General features: G+C 35.0%; 1 protein-coding gene across 1 annotated transcript in view; it reads right to left on the bottom strand.

Moving 5' to 3' along the window:
• Nucleotides 1–26,021, bottom strand: part of LOC149805307 (uncharacterized) — a 59,321-nt gene that overhangs the window by 19,984 nt on the left and 13,316 nt on the right. Inside the window, exons 5-12 of the mRNA XM_089934005.1 lie at nt 20,734–20,897; nt 19,557–19,730; nt 16,245–16,497; nt 6,015–6,184; nt 4,952–5,125; nt 3,316–3,539; nt 1,618–1,730; nt 756–919 (exon numbers count right to left, since the gene is read on the bottom strand). Of these exons, the coding sequence (XP_089790131.1) occupies nt 756–919; nt 1,618–1,730; nt 3,316–3,539; nt 4,952–5,125; nt 6,015–6,184; nt 16,245–16,497; nt 19,557–19,730; nt 20,734–20,897 (1,436 nt within the window). The remainder of the gene's footprint in view (nt 1–755; nt 920–1,617; nt 1,731–3,315; nt 3,540–4,951; nt 5,126–6,014; nt 6,185–16,244; nt 16,498–19,556; nt 19,731–20,733; nt 20,898–26,021) is intronic.

Genomic DNA, 26,021 nt, shown 5'->3' with positions numbered 1-26,021 from the left:
TGGCAACTGTGCCAGAACATGCATTGAGATGGTAGAGAGGTTTGTTTTTATTTTCTCTACTCTCTCTCTCTCTCTCTCCACACCAACCATGAAAGATTGGTTGTGAGCTGTAAATTAGCTTTGACAATGAATGTAATTTACTATTTTACCCAAGTTTCTCTGACACACCTTTTGATTTATGTTGCTGTTGGGCCACCCAAAACAACCGTCAGTTTCCCTGTTAAATTGTTTACTAATTAACTGTAATGTTTAACACTTTAGGAAACTTGATAATTTAGGGCTGTTCCATTTAAACATATATGGTACCCAGGGAAGGCAGTTTTTAAAAAATATATACCAGGGTACTTTGATTTCATAGTGTTCATATTAAAATTAAAAGAAAATTCTAAATTGCATCTTCTGGGTGAGTACCCCACTTTAAATGTGCCTTCCTTGGATCCCATGTATGTTTTAATTTAACAGCCCATATCAAACAATCTGCATGCTGATAATATTTTGCATATGTTTATAAAAATGAGATATAAACCCTTCTTCATCATGAGATGAACGTTGTGCCACACATTGATTAGAAAGAATATAATTGAGCAATTTACTGTTCAGGTAAAGCTGTTGGCTCAAACAATGTGTATTTGTGAAAAAAACATTCACTTAAAGCAATAAAGGCATGTAATCCTTCAGCAAGCATCATCAAAACAAGGCTAAGTAATTAAATACTTCATAAATATACTTTTGTATCAGATTAAATGAACACATACCTGGAATTTCAAAATTGCGCTTCCAATCACAATTGATCTTTGGCAGCTTGGTATCATTTAGTACACTGACCATAAGCGCACAATTTCCATTTGCTTCCAGACATATGCTGATATTGAGGTTTACAAGGTAATTATTTTCCGTGCTGAGATCATTCACTCGAAAGCTGCAAGGACAATGATGCAAGTTATAATATTTTTCCTATGGAAATTTGACAGTCCTGAAACTTGTCTCCATTTAACAAGAACTGAAAATGCATAAAATTCAGTGTGTGAAACCCTGCAAGCCTATAGGGCCATTAATCTGAAATACTATTGGAAATGTCCATAACAAATCGATATTTATACAGCAAGACAAAATGTAATCAATGATTCAATGACATACATGTCTGTAGCTCACTGAATTTGCACATCAGCGTTTTGAAATATAAATAAATTTACCTATATCAAACATCATCTACATCATCTAGTTTTCTTTAAATTAATTAGCATTTTTGTTTTCCTGTGGCATGCAAAAGTTCCCTTAACTATTAGGCCTGTATACAAAAATGAACTATTCCATTATGCCAGGGCAAACATGGCTGACTACATATACACAGACACACACTTTTTCAGGATTTATTTACTGAGTAGTGTTGCTCTGTATGTTGATACAAATGCTGTGCACAAAACAAATTCAGTAACTTTAGCTACATTTTGAGAAGTTAAAATGACAATTCACTGAACTACAGCCTAGGATATCATTCATTATTCTGAGATGAAGGAGCATTGTCATGGTCTGAGCATACATACTGTTTATAAATCCAAGTAAATTCTGTAACAATCGTTTTCATTTGAGATTGTCAAATTCCTTCTGAATAGTTACTTGTTTTCAGTTGCTGTGTTTAGTTTCTTAGCCTCTGGTGGCTTCAAGGCATCCAAATATCTCCACATGTTGACATTGGAAATTGCAAGTAGCTTGTCATCAAACATTGCATTCTAAGACACAGAACAGTCTTTATTTGGAGTTGCAAGCATCTAGCGAACACAGATTAAATGAGAGTTATTTATCTTCTTATATCACCATGATTCATGAGTGGTCATCAGAAACAATTCACTGTCATTTATTTTTTGCTTGGTTTTTAACAGATCTTTTACTAACATCAAATTTGTAGATTAAATTTGCACATTATGTGCCTAGAAGTCCAGCTGGCCAGACAGACAATCTACACATATTTTGCCCTCATCCACCTTGAAATTGGAAGGCAATGGAGCAGGGCTCATAGCAGTTTCACTTCACGTGTTGATAGCATTACTAATAATATACAGCTAAATACAGCAGTAGTGATGAGTGAAGCCTGTCAAACTTTTAGTTTAGGTGCAGAACTGTAATTGATGGTTTGATTATCTGATGGCAAGACAATGCAGAGACTGTACACTGATGGTGTATAAACAAATCTTCATTCATTCAAAGAATATTCATGAATGATGAAGATGGAAATATGCAAACCTCTTTTTCAAAACTATTTTTGTTATCATTTGATCATTGTATAGCAACAGATGTTATATTCCAATAACAAACCCAAGTTTAATTATTATAAATCACACACAAAAAATCCATACTTCTAAAACATTTTAGCAGTTCTTATTTTATAACTTTTTATTTTATAAGTTTTTGTCCAATGATAGCATGCTTTAACTTATTTCAAAGCAGTCCCACCCCATAACTTATCATTTGAGAAATACTAAATATTCTTAATTCCTTTAACAAAAAATATTTCAAAAAAGGTGTTCTTCCTCCACTCCTTTATCTTTCTCAACAATCTACACATCTAATATTATCTGTTTTCAAAAAATATTATGAGCTCTTTTTTGTTGTATAAAGTGTAATATATGCAACGAGTTTCAGTCAATTTGCTTATATGAATAACAGGGCAAAATCAAACGAATTATTTTTTGACAAATCATTCTATGAAGCAAGGGGGTGGGGGTGGAATAGAGAAAACAATGGCAGAATGATATATGGAGGTATAGAATCGGCCAAGGTGTATCACTTAAATAATTCAGCACCCTCTATTTGCTTTCATGCCTATGAGGCAAATGTAGAATTAAATAGCAATGGGATCTTATGACTGAGTCATTTAGGTTTCCATAGAGGGCACTGAATAATGCAGTGTAGTAAGAACTCTGAGATCAGCAGAACTAAATACTGTATGAGAACTTCCATTTGCTCACTCAACAGTAAATCACTGATTTAAAATTTAGTATCCCATAGCATTTATATTTTTTTTCCTACTAAACACTTTCCAACCACTTTAACCATTTACCAGCCCCAAACACAGAAAAATCAACAGATTTGCACAATCAACCTCTGGGGACATTCTAAAGATGGAATTTCCATCATATGATGGAGAAATTTCACCTATGCCGAAACTACAACCGTGAGACATTCAGGGTAATAATAAATCTAATAATAAACTGAAACTAATGGTTCAAGATTGATGTTTTATTGTTAGACTTATTAAACAGTGTTATGGTACTTAAAAGTATATAACCTCATTCTAACAAGCCCAAACAGCCATACATGTTGGTCAGTACCCCACTGATATTGCAGCAGGGAGTGGTTGAAGGTCAATTTCTCCAAATTCAGAGTAAGCTGGTAATGACATGTGTCTATATGGACATAGACCTGGAATGATCTGTTCAATCTATCTAGATGGACACAGCAATCCACATTTGTACAGTAGTCTGGTATGTAACAGGTTAGACCTGAGGTCAACTGGGGTAATATCAAGTCATGTGGACAATCTGAAAATGAAACAAAATCTCTACAAACTGAAAATGAGACAGATAGAAAAAGCCTTTGAATAATATGTCCAACTCATAACTGCCATCAAAAAATCTGCCATTATTTGGAAAAGCAGGACACTACAAAAGTGCATCAGTGTAGCATCATAGGTCTTTACAATATCAAATAATGACACATTTCTTAATGCCATGAACAAGTTATATCTTCCTGTTGTACCACATACAAAAATGAGTCTGTTGATTAAGTTTATGAGGGACCCTTTCATTGAAAAAAAAAACACCTAATGAAAATTGTGATTTACATATTTGTTTTAACAAAATGTACTGTCACTCCTACCATGTTTAAATGTATCCTCTTTCATAAAGGCGAAGACTCAAATTCTTCAAGAAACTAGGAAGAGGGGGGGCAGGGCGGAAAAAATGAATATGTCTAAGTTTATATTTATATTTCATGACACTTTTTTTAAACCTTTAATGGGGAACATGGCATTATAATGTCATAGATGTACAAGGCAACATTTGATAAAGCATATCATATTATTAGGAACTGTACTAATGCAGGACACACGGTCCAAATGGTATGGAAAAATGGGAACCAGCCTGGAAATGGGTGAACCTAAAATAGAGCATATATGGGTTTGGCTGACCAGGATTGGTTAATAATGTAAGTTATGTTGTAGGAAAAAGAACCTTTTGATAGCTTATTCTAGTTGTAAGTGAAAAAAACAATAGAGACATTGTTTTATTGATGGAATTTCAGTCCTTTAACAGTCTTGAGTTTGGAACACTCATTACTAAAATTAGCACCTAACTCTTTGGTGCGGAATTGAAAGCACATGCAGGTCCAGAAAATGTTGTGGCTCATATCCTTTCCTCTACACAGAAGCTGACAACCAGATTTCATCTATTTTGATAAATATAGGTTTGATCATGAGCACTCAAAAGTTTTAAGTTATAGCATTTTTAATATCATGGAGTTTGCATAGGTTTACTATGGGAACTGAATAAATACCATGAGTCCTGTAAGGTTAAAAAGAAATTTGATTTATTTAATGATTAGGAACACTTGTCTGGTCATATATTAATGACACATATATTATAACATATAATCTCATTTCTTTAAATCTTGTTCATTCAAATTATGTTTATCCAAATCCAAATTATATGATCACCAGACACTAAAGGCATCGTTTAACCCCAGCTCAAGTTTATCTAAATAGTGTACATGTTACAAGGAGTATATGAGCTTCTTCTGCAAAAGACAGTCTAATGGAAACTGACTCCTGATACAAAGGAATACTTTTCATGGTGTTGTTAGATATGTATTATAAGCAGATGAAACAAGACAATCCCATGATACACTTGATAAAGTTTTCAAAAAATGCACATGATCATCGTAAAATTTTTTTTACCTATCCTCCATCCATGTGTAGAAGGAATGTAAGGTGACTGCTTCCCATTACACTGCTCAGTTATCAGGAATTTAGTCAGACCAAGGTCATCCATCAGTTTGTTCAGATTCTGTCCAGTCAAAATTTCATGTGTAGCCAACCCTTGGCTGCGTAACCACTGGTCAAGAGAGAAATCTGGAAACAAAGATATTAAGACACCAAATGCAAGCAATTTATTGACCTTTACTTCTTCCTAGTACCATCTCTTCAGAATTATTGTCAAAACATAAATAGTAGATGATAGAGCTTTCCATTCCATACCTATTCTTCCAGTGCTACCTTATAGTTTTAATCCCTCCCTTTTCATCTAAATCTGGCCTCATAGCGCTGTCTTAACACCTACTGCAGAGATCCGCAAACAACATTAATTTCTTTCTTAAACAAGAGACCCAAGTTGGATTAAGGCTGTTCACCTCCCTGACAGCTGATAACTAAATGTAGCAGCAGATGGAGAATAAACTGGGGTCAGTAGATTCCTTTCGAAAGAAATTTCTTTCTATGCTGTTGACTTCATACAAGATGGATATATGGAACTTAAGTTTTAACTGAAATACTATACTGAGGAGTTAGATCATAGAAATGCCACTGTCTCCGAAGACAAATAAATGGAGTGCAAGTCTGACCTAAAATATTACATCAAGGAGCAGTTTCTTAAAGACAGAGACCTGGAGTGTAGGTTTAACCTGGAAATAATATATCTAGATGACAGATCACATCATTATGGGTAGAAGAGTATCTCTGAAGATAGCTTTACACTGATTGTAAATTTTATCTGGAATATTATCTATGTGCAGGATAGCAGGATTATGGTAAGATGCAAATCTGTACACATTCAATGGCATACAGGTCTTCCCAGGAACAGTCATCCCAAAGAAGGATCACAAGATAACAGTAAGGAGATAGTCTCTGATCATAGGTACTTGGAGTGCAAGTCTCACCTGGAACAGGATATTCAAGCTGAGGATCACAGGATTAAGAAAAGAAGTGCATCTTGGAAGACAAATACACAGAGAGTAAGTCTTACCTGGAATATTATATCCTGGAGTAGGATTACATGGAATTTTGGGTAGGAGTGTGTTTCTAAAGACAGATATATGAACAGCACAATCTTCACTTCTGCTAGCATCCCAGCACACACTGATGTCCAGGTTTACAAGGTAAACATTCTTGCTACTCAGGTCATGGATGATGAAGCTGTAGGGATACATATTACAAATAAAGTCCAACAGTTAATGGTAAATATAGAAATATGTGAAACACATATCATTGGTATTGTTGATTGGTGTTTATTTCAATTTTCAATTTGATGTACAAAAATATAAAGATCATGATATATCTGCCATATTTACAGAGAGTGGTGAAAGTTCATCCATGCTAAACTTGGACTTGGGCTTGGGCTTTTGTGGGGTGGGGTGCAGTTAATGCACATAAGGCCAAGAAAAAAATATGTTTCCTATTGCACTGGTTTTACAATTTGGGTAAAGTTAGTAGAAGTATATAAGTTGGTTTCTTTTCCCAAGGCACAATATCAAAAATGAAACTGTCATCTAATATAAAAAATGCCAAGATCTGTCATAATAGCTAGTTTGGCCATTACAAATTTTACACTCCCACATAGCAATTCAGATGCAAAAAAATCATTTTCATAGCTCACAAAAAGTAAACAAGCTCTATGGGGAAAAATGAACAACAGTAGACTATCGTCCAGTGTCTACCGATTGCAACAACAAGCAATAAATTAAACTTGAGTCACCTTCAATTCTTCTAAAGAATTATAGAATTTCAGCAACTATTTGCATTACCAACTGGTGATAATTTGGGTCAGCAAGTGAAAGACATAAGGGAGATCGAACAACTGGTAAAAAGAGTAGCTTCCCACCAAGGCAGCAAGGTTGTTTCAATCATGCACCCTTTTCTAAGTTATTGGATGCAGAGAAATCCAGAAAGATTTAATGGGAAAATGTACTGAGGGCAAAGCAAAGGATAGAATCCATGATCCAAACCCTGAATATTTCTGCAGATTGAAAATTTGTTCATTCTGATGAGAGTAGCATGGTGGCCCAACATAACAAAAATTTCCACATTTAAGAGAACATAAAAAGCTGCCAACAACTTTTTGATAAGATAGGTGTGATACAGAAAGTTCAGACAGAACAGGAAGAATTTGTTTCAAACATTTTTATTAGACTTAAGAAACATGGTAGAGTAGGAAGTTATTTTGAACCTGAAAACCTTTGACAAATTTGTTGTAAAAATATTTCAAAATTAGAAACACTAAAATCTGCCATTAACCTCATGAAAAAGAATTGTTGGTTTGCTTCCACGGATTTAAAATAAACTTATTATTCTGTTCAGATTTAAGTATAAAAAATACTTCAGTTTCTGTTGCAAAGGTATATTCTGTTCCAAGATTCTTCACAGAACCTCTAATGCCTGTATTTTCTACACTTTGAAAAATTGGATATAACATTGTTGCATGTATTGATGACAACTTTTTGCAAGATGATACCGTCTTAGACTGTACAGTTACTGTTCAGGATACTGTCACTCTTTTGGATGAATTAGGCCTCACAATTCATACAGACAAGATGATCCTATGTCCAACACAATACTTTAACATTTCTGGGCTTTTCTTTAATATACAGGATCTGACAGGCTAATGTCTGAAAAGGCTCTCCACTTAGCAATAGATTGCCAAACATCTTCTCAGTCAGAAACATAATTGGTGAAAAGGTCTTCAGTGAACCAGGTGCTTTAGTCTAAGACTTCGCAGAGACTAAACTGTGGCAAAAGGCACATCATCTGCTCTGCTCAAAATATTCCAAGTTCATAAGAGATAAACATGTTTTAATTCATTAAATTTGTTACCAAATTAGATGAAAATTTCTAACTTTTGGAAATCCAATTTATAATTTAATATTATGTATTATTAATGTGCTACTGTTAGGAAAAACTTATTTTCTTTGTGTGTAGTTCAGGACCCTACCATTCATTAATGCTTTCTGTATGTAATAACAGTGCCAACACTCACTATATCCTGGACTGTAATGTCAGTGGAATCTAGAGACTAGACTCCTAACCATCATTCCTAAATTAATTAGGGAGGATTATATATTCAAAATGTCCTTATCTGGAACTTTACTAAATCTACATTGTCAGTTGGGTACTTACTTCTGTTTAAACATGATCATATTTGGGAGAATTGTTTCTTTTCAGGTTTTAATATGTAAAATTTAATCAATTTTTTGTACCTAAGTAATGACAATTCACATGATGACTAGTGACTTTCAGGGTTTTGAAAAACTGATGTAGACACCATCTGTGTTGATCTCATTAAACAAAGCACAAATGCTGATGGAAAATGTTTTACTTTCAATTACAATTTAAACCATTTCTAAGTGCATGTATTTAATGAAAGGACAAACTAAGCTTTAGATATGGACGAGAAATTGATCATAAGCATAATGGCACCATCTTAAAATTAATCAAACAATCAACAACCTACAAAGTTAATATAACCCTTTACAATCCAATAGACACTATTTTCTCTGGGATCCAATTAGGAAGACTGGACTGACATTTCAACTCATTGTGCAAGAAATTTATTCCAAAACCTGTGATAGTAACCATGCCAGCAACCAAATAATATTCCAGGCCAGTGTAGCACATCAAATCAGTGTTCCATAGCATCAGGTGATATAAATATTTGGACTAACTAGAGATCAAATAAAACTTTCCCCCTAGGGGCTTCAGATTAGTGGTTCTAGGCCTAATCAATCTGGGGAAGCTATTCTGAAATCCAGTCAGGCAGTCCATTGTGTCCAGACCTCCTTCACCAGGAATCTGAGTTTGGCAATGAACAGGAGTTGACATCCCTAACAACAGATAATGATAACAAATTGCTCCTGGAGGAAAACACCCTGCTAAAAGCTCTAGCAGAAAAATTGTTTATGCTGATAGGGGTTGCTAAAGGCAGCAGGAACAACATAACAGTCATAAAGTGTGGGGAAAAAATCACTCCATCAATAAAATTACAAAATTGATGGCCCAACAAACTAAATTTCTATAAAAAAATGAATGTCTGAAGCAAAATAGCAGTCAGCAACAGACCAACATTACAAGCTTCCTGAACAATTTTCAAATGTAAAAGTGAAAGCTGATTTTCTAGATAAACCCCCACACAAAATGTGACCTAAGCCAATCACTGAGTCACTGTCTAACCTCTGAAGAAGAAAGGACTAAGATGAAGGATAATGTGAAGCATTTCAATAAAAACAAAGATAATCTGCTGTTAGAAATAACTGAAATGAAATATGGGTCCACTGCCATTGATCCTGAAATTCTCTCAACAATAATGGAAGACATTTGAAACTTGAAAACTTAAAATGAAAGACTCAGTATGTTAAAGAAGAATCAGACATAAAATATCACCAAGATCATAGGTGGTGATGATACATTTAAATTAAGCCTAGCAGAGATTCAAAAATGAAACCATGCTACTGATAGCCACAAGCTTTAATTGATAGCAACTGAGAACTTCTCTTCAGTCTCAATTATTCTTTCATGAAAATCATGCTACTAATTCTGCCTGAGATAAGCTCCAGTGACAAAAATATTGTGAATGGTAAGCATTATTATTCTATTATTAACAGTGAAACTCTATGCTCTTCCAATTCAAGAGATTCTTCCCAGAAATGAAAATCTAGCCACCCAAAACATCAAGCGATTTCCATAAAACAAGCACTGGAAATTGTTGATGCAATCATTAATATCAGCAAAAGAGGTACTGAACCTTGGGTCAAAGTCATGTGGTTACCTGGGATGGGAACTTATCATATGCTTGATATAATCAGAGAAACAGACCTTTCACAATTTTATAAGATTATCATTAGTGTTGGAGGGCATGATGTTACAAGCACTGATATTGAACAAATTGAGATAATTTTGACACAGAAAAAACTAAAGACTCTTTTTACCACTTTATAAATAACCTCTACTTTGATAACACAGCTTATAAGGTCTTCATTGTACAGTTTATCCAAGAATTGACACTTCTGCGCAAAACTTAATGCATTAATTTAGCAACTATATAATGAATGGGACCTCACAATGATCAACATTGAAAATGCATGTGTTACCAAGTCTGTCCTGATGCTGCAACACTCCACTGCTATGATCAGAAACCATTTTGAATAAAAATGGTCTCTCCCAATTTCTGCATGCAATAAATGAATATGCATACACAACGTTCATGAATACATACTCAAAGGCAAATACATTAATCAATGATACAACAGGGATCAAGATAATACTTTCAGCAGACCCGACAAGATTAGGAGGTGTTATAATTGCTTACAACCTGGGAATGGCTTAGATTCTTGCAGACATTCTGAGCTTATGCTTTGCATCAATAACATTTCATACACTGTGGTACTGCATATGTGATCCATGAACACATATCTAGTTTTATTTTGTGTATGTGTGTGCATATGTGGTTGTGACTTTATGTGTGTGTTTGTGTGTGTGTGTGTGTGTGTAAAAGGCACAAAATGGGGACATCAGTGTGAATACACACCAACAGACCGGGGACACACCTCAAAACAGGGACATCCCCATTTTGTAATGTTGGCTTAAATGGAATGCCAAGGCCTTATTTAATGATACAAACCTTAAAATAAGCATATCTGAGCATGTCCCCATTTTGTTGGTATTTTTTCACATCATGCTATACACAACAATACACACATCCCAATCGACTCAAAACCTCATGTGTATCAGTTGGAAAACTGCATCCCCATTTACGCAGTAAAAATTCACAGTGTTGTGCTGTCAGCTTGTGCACTTTGCTTTCAAATTACTGACCGAAGATGGCATCAAGAAGAGCTAACAGGATTTTAGTCATTTATATAAACATAGACAAATATATATGATATATTTTCTCTTTTAACACAGAAAGCAATATCGATATACATGTTTATTAATGGGCAGTCCAACATTCATAACACATTTCACCAAATTAGATCGGGAACCAAGAAAACTGAATAAAAGGTTTCATGCAGATATTATGCACAGTTTTTACAATGGACAAGAGATTCTAGCAATTCATCTGTGCTTGTATATTTTATCTCCTATTTAACTCTGAGCCATGCCCATTTGAATAAGAAATATACTGGAAAATATCAACATTGATTTTAGTTCATTCAAATGTGGTTAGAAGCATAATAATGAACAGTCTACATGATAACCAAAATATAATACCATTTCTTTCCTCCAATTAACCATATTAGAGGTAAATCCAACAAGTTAAGATTGAGCCAATAGGAAATAAAAATAACTTTTGTAAGTACTTGTACAAAGCACCAGTCACGATGCTGAAAATACAAGTTTTTATACTCAAATTTAGTGTTTCTCAATGTATCATAAATGTGCATGCTGGCTGAAGTATAAATAATGTGAAAGAAAACAATCAGATAAATTTTGTTTGACTCGGAGATAAATTATCAAATATTTCACATTCTCTTCTTGTTTAGTCAGTACCTTTTTATATTCTCCCTCTCTCTCTCTCTCTCTCTCTTCTTTGTTACTTATGCCTGCCATTCTTCCTTCTTGCTAGCTTCATTTCTTTCTGGCTGTAAGTCCCTTGTTTTCCCCTTTTTCTAAGGACCTGATGATAACATGCATAAAATAAGAGCGAGAGACAATATTGCCATCGCCACCTGGAACATTAGAACTCTGGTACAAATTGGAAGACTCCAAGAGCTGACACATGAGCTGGAACACTACACATGACACATTCTGGGACTCTGTGAAGTTAGATGGAAATCCCTAGGAGAACACCAAACCGAAGATGGGCATATATTATACTATAGTGGAGAGTGTGACAAGTCCATAAATGGAGTAGGCTTCCTTGTAAACAAAGCCTTCAAGGGATCTGTTCTTGAATGCTGCCCCATTTCTGGCATAATCATTTCCATTCATCTGAAAGCATCTCCCTTTAACATCAAAATTATCCAAGTCTATGCTACAACTACCGATCATGATGATGAAGAAATAGAGGAGTTTTACAACAAACTACAGGGTATTCTAAACATGGTCAGTAAAAAAGACATCCTCATTGTCCAAGAAGACTGGAATGCCAAAGTTGGCAAAGATGCTATAAAAGACTGGGAAGTACATTGTGGACCTTCTTGCAATGAGCTTACCAATGAAAGAGGGAGACGGCTGCTCAAGTTTGCAAGCTACAACAACTTGGTACTACCCAACACCCTGGGACAACATAAAGCTTCACAATGCTGGACATGGCACTCACCAAATGGAACCCATCACAACCAGATCGACTACATACTGGCTCAAAACCGTTACTGATCTGGCATCAATAGAGCAAAAACAAGGACATTCCCAGGTGCTGATGTTGGGAGTGATCACGACCTCGTGATTATGAACTTCTGAGTGAGGTTGAAGAAAATTAACAAGCCAAAGAACATCAGGCTCAAATTTAACCTTGAACAACTGAAGGACCCTAACATCTGCAAGTCATTCCAAGCCACAATTGGAGGGAAATTTGCTCCACTCCTTGTGATGGATGGTGATGTCAATGAGATGACAGACACCTTCAACACAGTCATGACAGCAGCTTCCAAGGACATCATTGGCCTCCATAGCCGGAAGAAAAACCCTGGGTTACAGAAGAGATTCTGAAGTTGTGTGATGCCCGAAGAGAACTCAAAAACACCAGACACACAACAGGGGCAATGGAGTACCAAGAAATAAACAAGAATATCAGAAAAAACTTGAGCAAAGCAAAAGAAAATTGGATTGGACAAAAGTGCACAGAAATGGAGAACAGTCTGATAAAGAATAACAGCAAAAAGGCATTCCAAATTATGAAAGACCTCACCAGACAGAAACAACCAAGAGTCAGTACCATTCAAGACAAAAATGGAAAATGCCTCACAGAAGCGAGTGACTCAGTATTGCAAATAACTTTACAACCATCAGTTCATAGGAGACCCAGAGGTGCTTGAAGTTCCAAACTCCTCAAATGATGATGACTTCCCCATTCTCAAAGAAGAGGTGGAGTCAGCAATAAGAGCACTGAAGAATGGGAAGGCAGCTGGAGTAGACAACATCCCAGCTGAACTTATCAAGAATGGGGGAGAATCAGTGAAAGAGCTACTAACAAAAATCTGCAACAAGATCTGGCAGACAGGTGAATGGCCAACACAATGGACCTAGCCACTGATTATAACACTTCCCAAAAAAGGCAATCTCCAACTGTGCCAAAATTACAGAACTATCAGTTTGATCAGCCATGCTAGTAAGGTAATGCTGAAGATCATCTTGAACAGACTGAAACCACAAGCAGAAGAAATAATCGCTGAAGAACGGGCTGGGTTCCAGAGTGGAAGAAGCACAACAGAACAAATATTCAATCTCATGGTTCTGTGCAAAAAGTACTCGCAACACCAACAAGACGTCTATCATGTGTTCATAGATTTCAAAAAGACCTTTGACAGAGTGTGGCATGAGGCATTGTGGGCCACAATGAAGAAGTATAACATGGGTCAAAAGTTAACCAATACCATCAAGCAGCTGTATGCCAAGGCTACCAGTGCAGTAATTGCCCAAGGTTCTGTGGGGGACTGGTTCCAGACAACAGTGGGAGTGCATCAAGGCTGTCTCCTGTCACCCATGCTTTTCAACATCTACTTAGAGTGCATCATGAGTGAAGCCCTGGAAAACCACCGTGGGATAGTCAGCATTGGAGGGCATAACATCACCAACCTTCGCTTTGCAGACGACATTGATGGGCTGGCAGGCAGTGAAGACGAGCTTGCCACCTTAGTGAAGAACCTGGATGAAACATCTTCCAGATTTGACATGGAGATAAGCGCTGAGAAAACAAAGCTGATGATAAATAGTGGCAAACAAATCTCAGCCAAGATTAAAGTCAGAGGACATGAACTGGAAACAGTGAGATAGTTCAAATACCTTGGTTCTATAATCACTGATGAGGGATCAAGAGCAGAAATTTTGTCAAGAGCAGCACAAACAATGGCAACTATGTCAAAGCTAAGACCCATCTGGAGAGACAAGAATATCTGTCTGAAAACTAAAATCAGACTATTGCGAGCTCTAGTCATTTCAGTCTATTTGTAACCATGTGAGGCATGGACCCTGACAGCAGAATTACAACGAAGAATCCAGTCACTTGAAATGAGATGCTACAGAACCATCCTTGGCATCTCTTACATGGATCACATCACAAATGAAGAAGTGCATAACACCATCAGGCGCGAAGTAGGCCAATACGAGGACCTCCTCACCACCGTCAAAAAGAGAAAGCTGAAATGGTATGGCCATGTCACTACAGCCAACAGTCTATCCACAACAGTCCTGCAGGGCAGCGTCCAGGGTGGCAGAAGGAGAGGTAGACAGAGAAAAAAGTGGACTGACAACATCACAGAATGGACCAGGAAAAGTTTTACGGAGACACAGGCATTGGCACATGATCGAGACAAGTGGAGGGAACTGGTCAGATGTTCAGCAGCACAGTGCCTCAATGATCACACTAGGTCATGAGACTGATGATGATGATGATAACAGTCATCAATTTTTCTCTAATCATTCAATGACCACAAATATGAAACATTAAACTTACAACTGACTTCACTAAGTGAAATGCAGAACATTAATAATGTTACATACAAGAGGTCTCTTTAGTGAACAAATGAAACAAACTATAATAATTTTCCTCTAATTAATGCATGACCACCAATATCACAACTACACATCTACATCACAACTTCACAATTGCCTGCCTTACAAATGCATTGTTTCTCCTTAATACATTTCCGTAACGTAGTGCCGGTACTTAACTACCATAAAATACAAATCACAACTGAAACACCAAATACTGGGAACTTTTTTTCCTACACTACCTTAAGTCAGTCAAATCATGATTTTAAGCCTCATTTTGCCTGTAACTCTACACCATATTTACCATCATAGTAAGAATAAAAGTCGTCTCCAGATAATGGGACAGTCTCTTCTCGATCATTCAATTGTATGATTTACCAGTCTCTATCATAAATACTGCACATGGCATCACACAATCAATCAACAAAATTAGATATTAATTAGTAGGGACTATCTGGCTCCAGGGACACTTATGCAGCTCTGACCTGAGCTCACTAAAACTAAACCATGCCATCATACAAAATAAACTTTTGGTGCGTTTCATATTGAAGAGATGTTATCATGCATTGGCTTATTAATGAAGAGGATTGCACTAAAGTGGCAAATTTTTGTACACCAAAGTTAAAAATGTGTTGTTGTGTGGGATATTTTAAGATCTAAACCATAGTCTTGACAATAAAATTTTAACTGAAGATTGGCATGCAGATCTTTGATTATTTCATTTTAGAAAAAGGGACACATTCTCTGTATTTTCAATTCTGACAGTTCAACTTCTTCAAAGTCCTGGACACCATATTTACTTATATATCCAACAAACATTATATAAAGATTCAACATGATAATTTTAATTTAGTTTATTAATATGGATGGGAACTATGTGTATCAAGTGAGATTACTGCAGTATTTAGATTGAATTGATTTCTATTTAGAGTCAAAATACATACTTATTGAATGTCCCCTATTTGATTGTATGATTTCTAGCACTGTGTATATGGGTGTCCCCGTTCTGATGGTAAAGATCCTCATACAATGTTTCTTGGAAATCAACCACAAATCAATTAGAAATGACATGTATGTATCAAATGCATATTAAAATAGATCTTTATCACTCATAATTTGTTAAAATAAAAATGTCCCCGTTTTGATGGTAAAAATCATATGTCCCTGTTTTGTATGTTTTACAAGAATGTGTGTGTGTGTGTGTGAGAGTGAGTGAGTGAGTGTGGCAATGACATATGACACTGTTAAGTCTACCAGCATGAATTTTAAGCTACTGTCTTGGGTAAATGTTACTGCATTAGATATTCCTTCAAATCTGCCAGATTGTGTTTATAAAAGACAAGACTTTTATTCAAAATGCTTGACACTGACATACATGGAAGATATTTACTTTAAGTCTGCTATATGACATTATGTCTACTTTATAAATTTCTGATATACATATATCATAGTGAATCTAGATTTTTTCTCTTTTTCTTAAGCTCATGGCAAAATTTAAAAAATGTAATTCACCCCTAGAAATCTGTAATACAATTTTCAAAATTTGGGCACTTACTCAATCCTGAAGAGTCCCATCAACCAGACATGTTCTTCTTTTCCAAACTCATAGTTAAAAAGGCTAACATTATGTGAATAATTCTCTATACCAACAGACATGGTAAAGGCACAAATATCCACATGAACTTGGAATTGAATAGCTTGGTTAATGAGGGGAATATCCAAACAGCAGTCAACACTGGTACAGCTTTCACCAATATGACATGAGAGATTGTCAGGTAGTGCAGGAAGGTCAATGTCCAGAGAACAGGCTGAAATCAGAATAGCTAAAATTAAAATTTTTAAAGTTTAAATTAAAATATGTTTTGTCAAAGAATTTGTTAAAATCTTTAATTTACAAATATCAAGAAATGATATTAAATCTGATCTACCATCATCAACCTAAATAACTGAGTATTGTCAGGAAAATTAATATATTTATTGTCATCACTGTGCATCAGTGGACCTGGCAAGTCTGATGTTTAATTAGGTAAACCAGGTTCCATAAACTGGTGATTAGTCTGTCTGGAAACTGTGCCTATGAATCTGACCCAGTTCTAACAGATGTAGTGTTTCTTAAAAAATAAAGACTGACTACGACAACAGAATATATCACAAAAATAATGTATATTTATTTATCTTCTCTTATTTGTGAAAATCTGGTAGGTATACCATATCTTTATCTTTTCCACCTATAAGTTTCACCACTTATATTTATATTTACTCAAACCGGGCAATAACATCGAGGGTGGTCAACCTCTGGATATCGAGAACCAAATTAAGTGGACACCTTGAAAGAAGGTACAATCCACCAACACACAAACCTCTTACAAGAAGAGGGGATTTTGTGTAAGGTCTCTACAAAGTGGACTGTGGGTTGTTTACACCATCTATGAAGAGGCTAGTAAAATAAGGAAATTAACAAATAAAGCTGAATTTTTCTCTCTTTTATTACAGAGATTTATCTAAGTTATATTCAGAGCAATAAGCATTTCCACCTAATGTTAAATGAGGTTGAATAGGGCAAGCTCTCTCAAGAATTATGTACCAGATTAGCATCTGCAGATTTCTTCTAGTCTTATTCACCAAGATCTTAGTTATGTTTGTAGACTAGAACTCAATGCATCATGACAATTATTACATATCCATTTAATCTTACATGGCTAATCTGGCAGTCAACACAGATGTTTAACCTGTGATTCTGTACCACACACTTAAAATTTCCATATTGCCTGGGACACACAACATGGAAATACTTTGGGTTAACTAGTTTATAAATCCGTACATGGATTGGTTCCTCAGATTATCTTAAATGTAACTTTAAATTTGTTGAAAATGTATGTATGTATGAACTAAGATCCATCTCAAATAACAAATTATATTTACCTTAACCAGATCAGAATTTATAAGAAGAGTTTTGCTTTTTCTGGAGCCAAACATTGAAATTCCAAACAATCTTATTATCAAGTAAGCTGACTCAAGCTTGAAGCTTTTAAAAAGCCTCTTGGTCAACATCAACAGTAACAATCATTTGTATGCATGTTTAGTAAGATAGGTGTAAGAAAATTAGTCACTTACTGGGGTCACTTACTGGACCAAAAATTATGTTCCATCTGAGAAATTAGGAAACAACTCTACTTGTCTGTGACTTCAAAAAAACTCTTTACCTCAAAGAATCATTTGCTCTGTAGGCAATTTAAATACATATCTCAAAGTCACACAGTACAATGTTCTATAAATATAAAATCCTGATACCTATATGACATATATGTATAGGCCTGCATGTTAAATTTATAGCAGTGCAGTATATGCAAAGCTCAAGATCAATTTTAACAGTTCTCTTTTTCACACACATCTGTTATATATAATGACTTAAGAGTAAAATCTGATCTTTATTGTAGTAAAAATATTTTTCCCTGAAGAATTTATGGGCTTGAATAATCTTGAGAAAATGCTTTCACCATCAAACCAGTGATGCAGTGTGACCCACTGTAGCTGACATTTCTCAGCTTCTAAATTAAGCAGTTCTTTGTCTATGTCTAAATCACTAAATAATCTGAATTTGATAAATTATCAAAAATCAATGTTGTCTACATCAAGATCAGGGTCTACATCAGACTAAATGAAGCTTTCATAGTCATGACTCTAATAATTCAAACTCAAGAAAGTACTGAACCAAATCTGTGACCTGCAATTTGAAGAGTGGACAATCTGACCCAGTTACAATTTAAATAAAATGATGTTGTTGTGGAGTTTAACGCCATTTTTCAGCACACGATAGGCTATACATGGCGGCCAGTATTAATGGTGGAGGAAGAACCCGGGAAAACACCGGGAAGAACCACCGACCCATGAGAAGCTATTGGAAGCTTTCTCATATACCCACATTGGTCGAATCCTAGACTCAAACCCATGCAGACAGAGGTGAGATGGCAGTGATCCGTAACGGAGAGCGCTTTAGACCACTCGGCCACTCTGGGCCCCTTAAATAAAATATGACAACTACATCTTAAATAGCAATCACGTTGTTATGTAATGTTCATTTACCTCAAGGCCTGCAGTATCTAATAGGGTGCCCCCCACCACCCCCGAAGGTGACACTACAAAAAAATTGGCTATAAATGGCTGAAGTTTACAGTAGGTGTCAAAACACACTTCCATGCTGATTATACAGAGGCAATCAAACATGCCTGCATGCAAATCAGGTAGAGGCATCCACTAAAACTTCCATGGGAATGGGGTAGAGGCATCCAAAGGTGCTTACATGATGTAAAGCATTAAATGCATCCATATGTCCCATACAACATTTTCAAAATTATTTCCCATAAAACATTTTAAAAATAAAATTTCAAAGCTAAAGAGTAAATAACCATATCACAAATGCATACAGACCGATAACATATCTCCACATTATATATCAAGATCTGGCCCAGGTTACATAGATGGGGATGTTTTCAGAGGGTTGTAAAATATCTTTCATGAAACACCAATGATGCCAAATTCATTTTCTTAAAAGTATAAATTAAAACAGTATAAGTGCTTTGTTCCAAGTCGGGGGAAAGAACTCATTTGATATGGCATATGAACATAACATCTTGGCCTGATTACCTGGTCATATTCCTTCACTGTAACAACTATTTGTTTCTGCCAACTCAGAACAAAACACATATGTAGTTTTGTCTAACTATCACAAGTTCAATAATGCAATGTGTATCATTTCAAAGTCTCCAAACCAATACACATCCTGATACACATTTGCTATGTATCATGATGAGTATTGAGCCTCTGATTTCTAGACAATGCACAAGTCTAATATTATTAACCTCAATACCTTTGTTCCAATCCATGTTGGTGGAGTTGAATGGTGGTTCCATTCTGTTACACTGCTGTTCTCTCATATACATGGCAACACCCAGCTGCTCCATCAGAAGCGACTTCATTGAGCCTGTCAGGGTTGTAAGATTTGAAAGCCCTTGACCTTCAAACCACTTGGACAAGGAAAAGTCTATCAGAAAAGATGAAAAAGTTTGTTACTTTTGGTGATCAAACAATTTACCACAAAAATGAATTCAAAATATTTACCAACAAAAATATCTCAACTCATTAAACCCTGAGCCAAACAGCTAGGCATTCCCCTTCAGCATACGTGCAGAGAGATCACCTAGAGCAGTGTTAGCCTTACCAGTGCCTGTATCCCTGAGACTTGCTGAGGGTGCTTGGCTTGCATATTTTTACAGTGGGAGCTACATGTAATAAATGTTATTTTCTTATTTATGTTCCTTTAATTAAGCTAAAATTTGGTACAGCAGTTCTCAATAAAATTATGTACAAAGTGGTATAAATTTCATGCTACATCCAGAAATAAAACTCATGCACAGACTTAAAAATAAATGATTTTCTTACCAATTTGTTTCTTGCCATGAATAATCCATTAAAACCATTTTGAAGTCACACTCAATAATTAACACTATCAACACATGAAATTCATTCCATTTTATGTACACCGAAATTCCTCATCTCTCTTGCAAATTTAACCTCGTCTTAATACTCTGTCAGAGTCTGTCAAGTAAACATCTACTTCCAGCGACTGATTCTCATAATTTTCATCATTTTCTAATCTAAATATTTCCACTATTTTTGCTGTTATCAAATTAAGTCAATTTTTTTTCCTTTGTTCAGCATTGTTCATTATATCTAAGTAAGCTAAAATTTTATTGGTTAAAATGCCTGCATAATTAGGAAATGGCTTGAAATCAACCAATGGTTGACCACACTCACATTATTCAATTGTAGATGTTTGTCCACTGTTTAAAACCTTGTAAAATTCAAGAAAACAATAATGTCTACAAGTATATCCATACATCTGAAAAAACATTTGTGAAGTGTTTGGGTATACAGAGTTAGGATGAATCTTATTTTTCTAAATAATGTGAAAGACAGTGTCTTTTCCAACATGAAAATAACTGAATTTGCATACTAGTTATCTTTAATAACATTTAATCTCTGACCTGGTAAAGTGTATCCCAGCTTCAGGTTACAAATAAGTTTAGGAAGTCTGGAATGTGATAGAACAGGAATTTTCATTTGGCAGTTGTCCCCAGCTTCCATGCACATGGAGAAATTAAGGTCTACTTCAAACATCTTCTCACTTTTGAGATCTGCTACTCGGTACCTAAAATTAAATGAATGTATGCAGTTTTATAAACATGTAATTTGTGAGCACAAGCTAAAGCCATTCTCTGATATTTTGGCAGTGTGTGTGTGTGTGTGTGTGTGTGTGTGTAAAGGCTGCTTGGCTGTTCATACATCAACTGAATATCGACTTCACAGATAAATCTAGAGATGCAAATAAGTAAAGTAACAGGTTGCTGGAAATAATTAATTTTTACTAATCACATGCATGTATACCAACATATCAAGTATCAAGAATTGGTCATATATTTGAGACATGTCTGACAGAATTTAGTTTTTAAACCTACTATAAAATGCCCAAACCAGACAGTGGGTGTTTCTGCCAAGAAAATCATATTGAGATGTAATAACTGTTTTAACTGAAACTCAAACATGGGTACTGATTGATGTTCAATGAGATGCACACTGAAAAAATTGATTCCATGCTTCTACCATGTTTTTTGGAGGAGACCTTTCAATTTCATGGGCAAAAAGGGATCCCATCCAACAGGTCATTTTCAAAAAGACAATATAAAGAAGTAGTGAAATATTTCCTGCTCAGATTACAATATATGTTGATCAATATTGCTCTGTACTAATGCACAGCCAGGATGGGATGTAAGTTGCAAATTTGATTGTAACAGAAAACCTCACCATCCCAACAACTTAGATGGTTCTGTTCAAAAGTTTTTTCCAGCTATGCTTCATGTACTTAAGTCTATCAGAGCAATACAATTTAATACATAACTGACATATGCAATTCTAGCCACATGTTAAGAAATATAAAAAATGAATTGTGTCATATTTTAATCATATGGGTAATTTCACAGCCATAAAAAATTGAATATTGGAGTTAAGAATACACACATTTTCAATACATTTCATGTAGGACTCCAACCAATTGTCAAATCTTTGGAGTCCATAAATTCTAGGGTTTGAACATTTGGATGTCACTTAATCTGAACTATGAAGGCCCCATTGCGACATTGAACGATATATATATATATATATATATATATATATATACACACACACACACCAGTTTGGTATTTTATTAAATCACTGCTACTTGTTACTAATTGTATGCATCTATTTGCAAACATTTTGCAATTCAAATTCATCACTTCTTGATACCTAAATTCATTACAGATAACATAATAATCAGTGCTTTGTGTGTTGGCATGATCATGAATAATTTTCTATGCATTTATTTCTATTACAATGAAAGCTCCATTTGCCACTACCTTGAATAACAGTATCCCAAAAGTTCTGCATCTGTGTGAGTACCATTTTTCACCACACTAAAAAAAAATCACTGAATAATTTTCAAAATCAATGACACCCATATTTTAATTTACTCTTGGTATTTCTTTGAATCATTTACAGTGTGACCCTGCCATAACACAGTGGCTGGGGTCCATAGAAACCAACCATGTTATAGACCAAACTGTGTTATAACCATCCAAGACAATTAACAGAAGAAAATTATACATGTACCTAAAAATTGGATGGGGGATAATAGAAGCAGGCACAAAAATATGTGCTTTTCACTAAATGAGGACAAACTAGTCTGAAATACATTGGTATAATGACGACTTACATTTATGTAGTACAATCCATAGGCCTTTAAGTACCTGACATGTATTTAAAAAAATCTATGAATTTGATCATATTAAAAAATTCATAGTCATATCCCGCTAGAACACACACATAAGGGATTTTACAAAATGTGTAGTCCTCAGCTGATCTATATCAGATTGTCACTAAACAATTCACTACAATACTGTGCCCAGTTGTATGTGACTATAGTTGTTTACATGCTACCTGTACATGTACCTAAACTGGCCTACATTTTGGTCAGCTGGAGACAGCTGTCATCTTGCAAAGACTACCCAGGGGTGGAGGTTATTCATAGGAAAATGAAAACATGTGAACAAATTAAAAAGTTTAACAAACGTCTTTGCAAGATACCACGTCTTCAATTAACCTGATGGCCAGATATCTATGATTTCAAAAGAATTAAAATTTGTTTTATGCCACTGTTGGTAGCGACTGTAAGCATAAACATTTTTTCTGCAAAAAGGAAACTTTCACAGCACAATAAACATATTCCAGTCTCTTTGGAAATTGCAACAATCCTTCATATTCATTTGCTTTTATTTAAATTTGGTGTTGACTTCCTTTGATGAAAGTTTATTTGCTTTTATTGAACAATGTAGTCGGCTTTCTTTGATGAAGGTGTATGTGTTATTGAAGTTGTTGCTAAGGACAACTTTGGAGGCCCAAACAAATGCTCATTTTTGACTGTGGCAGCAAGATCAAATAATTGTTGAGCATTGATTGAGACTGAATTTTGTTCATCTGTTTAGCATTCATTTCATACATAATGTTTCAAAGGTATTCAGTTTTCTTTGAAGTGTTAGCAAAAACTATTTTTCTGGGTACATTGAAAAAAGGAATTAACTGTTGTTTGATTGATTGTAGCAGCTACTGTTCCTGCCTTCACAGGTTGGTTGATTGTAGTAGTCCTGGTAGCATGTCTATTGGATCAAGCAAGTGAGAACTCTACTTATTTTTTACATTTCTGGTAGCAGAGTGATGCTGTCTTCCACGCACATGTCAGAAACTATTTTAGAAAACGGCAAACAGACGATGGATACACAGGTGTTCTATTCTGACAGGGATCACTAAATAAAATGTAAATATTCTGAAAGATTTAATTCTAAGAATAAAAAGAAGAGGAATTTTACTTACCATCCACATACAAACATCAGTCTAAAAAAACACATTAATTACTAACTAGCAGCCAATAGTCCAACACTATTTCATCTAAAAGATCCATTATGAGATAGTGCTTCATCCAGTTGATCTCTGCTACCAGAAATGTCCACCAAAAAAATCAGTAGTGATCTCACAGCATAGAGTACCCAGGTCAGATGTCAGAATAAGTGGATTATGATATAACACTGCACTGTACTGTTAAGATGGTTGGTCAATATGAACAAAGAATTTGTTTATGTAACAATATATAGATTCCAGTGCATTTTATATAAAGTTTGTGGTTTCCTTTCATGATGCCTCTGAATTTCTCCAGTCCAAACTGAAGATTGTATTATTCGTGTTTAAACAGCCAACAATGTTGTAAAACAAAACTAGCCAGATGGTGTATTTTTGTCACTTATATGAAAAATAAATTAAAATTTGCAACATTGGTGAATCTCAGTTTGATCCTGAAATAAACTTTCTACATGTTATTTGTTGTAGTTTTAAGAAATACATATGAAATTTCAGGACATCATCATGGTCTTGTATTAAAATTCACATGCAATCTCTTTCCCAAAATGATAATAAACTTTTTACACGTTATTGTTGGTACTTTTAAGATAGGAATTTGTTTTGTGCATGAGAAAAATATATGTATATGAAATTTTGGTAGCCATGACAAGATCATGTTATATCTGAATTCATGTAATAATGGAGCAAGCTATAGCAGGGTCATATGTGTTCTTCATGATTTCTCTATCTGTTTCCTAAAACCATACCCCAAAAAAACAATGCAAGTGTCGAAAGTGCAAGGTAACTGATTTACTTGACAAAAATAAATTGTCCCATCCTGTTGGATATTGTAAAGCTATGCCTCATCACAACACATAAAATTCACAGATAATTAGAACACATGACTGAGATATGCAAAAAAATCTGATATTGTATCATAACACTTCTGTTGAATGAATTATTCAACCATCTGTTGATGCCTTTTGGGATCACGAGGTCTTTAATTCTCTGTATAATGACAAGAAACTCAGGCTGATACTGAGACTTCCTTGGGTGCCAATTTAACCCTACTGGTCCAAGAACTGGATACATATTATACCCAGCTGTCTTTCTGAAGACCTAATATATATATATATATATATATATATATATATATATATATATATATATATATATATATATATATATATATATATATATATATATATATATATATATATTACATGAAGGAATTGTATAAAGTTTAAATGTTGCTGCTGAGACTAAAAACCAGTTCTCATTTCATAGTAAGGTGCACATACCACTAGTCTAGTTATGAAGTGACCTTCAATAACTCAACTGTTGTATATATCCAACATAAAATCACAAAAGCCAGAAACAAGGTTAAAACAAAATTCACCAACCATTTCAAGTAAGACATTGTCCAGTACAATGAAATGCTGCTCCTTTAGTGAAATCATTAGATGAACTGATAATGAGCAATCTATTGTGCATCAGGTTCATTCATATCACTTTCTTCATCACAACTCTACTTCATACTTCAGTAGCATCAACTAATTATTACCCTCATTATTATTATCAATATTATATCTTACCAGAATTCTTTCTTTGTAGTATTATAGCATAACTACATTCCTATCTTTGTTTCTCACAACTGAATGAGATATTGCCTGTAAAGACTGGAACCAAGAGATTAAACATTACTATCAATAATGCCTATGTGACCTAATTCCTTGTACTGACACAAATAAAATAGGTCATGCTAGTTAATTCTTCTGTTATTTACATCCTTTATCATTCTGACATTTTCATTATACTGGATCTTGTTGCTTTTTTGCCCAAATATGTTTTGTTCTACATGTGTTACTCTTTCTATGCATGTTTGTGAGCTCTTTGTTGTACCCTGTGGAAGACTTTGCTTTAAAGGTCAAAATATAGGAACCATTATCTTTCTACCTAAGCTGTTTTCCAATCAATCTCTCTCTCTCTCTCTCTCTCTCTATATATATATATAAACCTTATTAGATTTTGACTGGAGTTTGTAATTGCTGACTGTATTGCACTGAACTGTATTGTGAGAACAGCATTATGTACCAAAACATGGTATAGAGAGATTTTGTTGTTGTTGTTGTAGGGTTTAACGCCATTTTTCAGCACAAGATAGGCTACACATGGCGACCAGCATAATTGTTAGAGGAAGAACCCTGGAAAACCCCGAGAAGAACCACCGACCCATGAGAAGCTATTGGCAGGCTTTCTCACGTACCAACATTAGCCAAGCCTGAGATTCAAACTCATGCAGACAGAGGTGAGATGGCAGTGATCTGTAACAGTGAGCGCTTTAGACCAC

Source organism: Sinohyriopsis cumingii, chromosome 2 (genome assembly GCF_028554795.1).
Source record: "Sinohyriopsis cumingii isolate HCF-2022 chromosome 2, ASM2855479v2, whole genome shotgun sequence".
Classification (NCBI taxonomy): domain Eukaryota; kingdom Metazoa; phylum Mollusca; class Bivalvia; order Unionida; family Unionidae; genus Sinohyriopsis; species Sinohyriopsis cumingii.
This window is presented reverse-complemented; position numbering and strand designations above follow the sequence as displayed.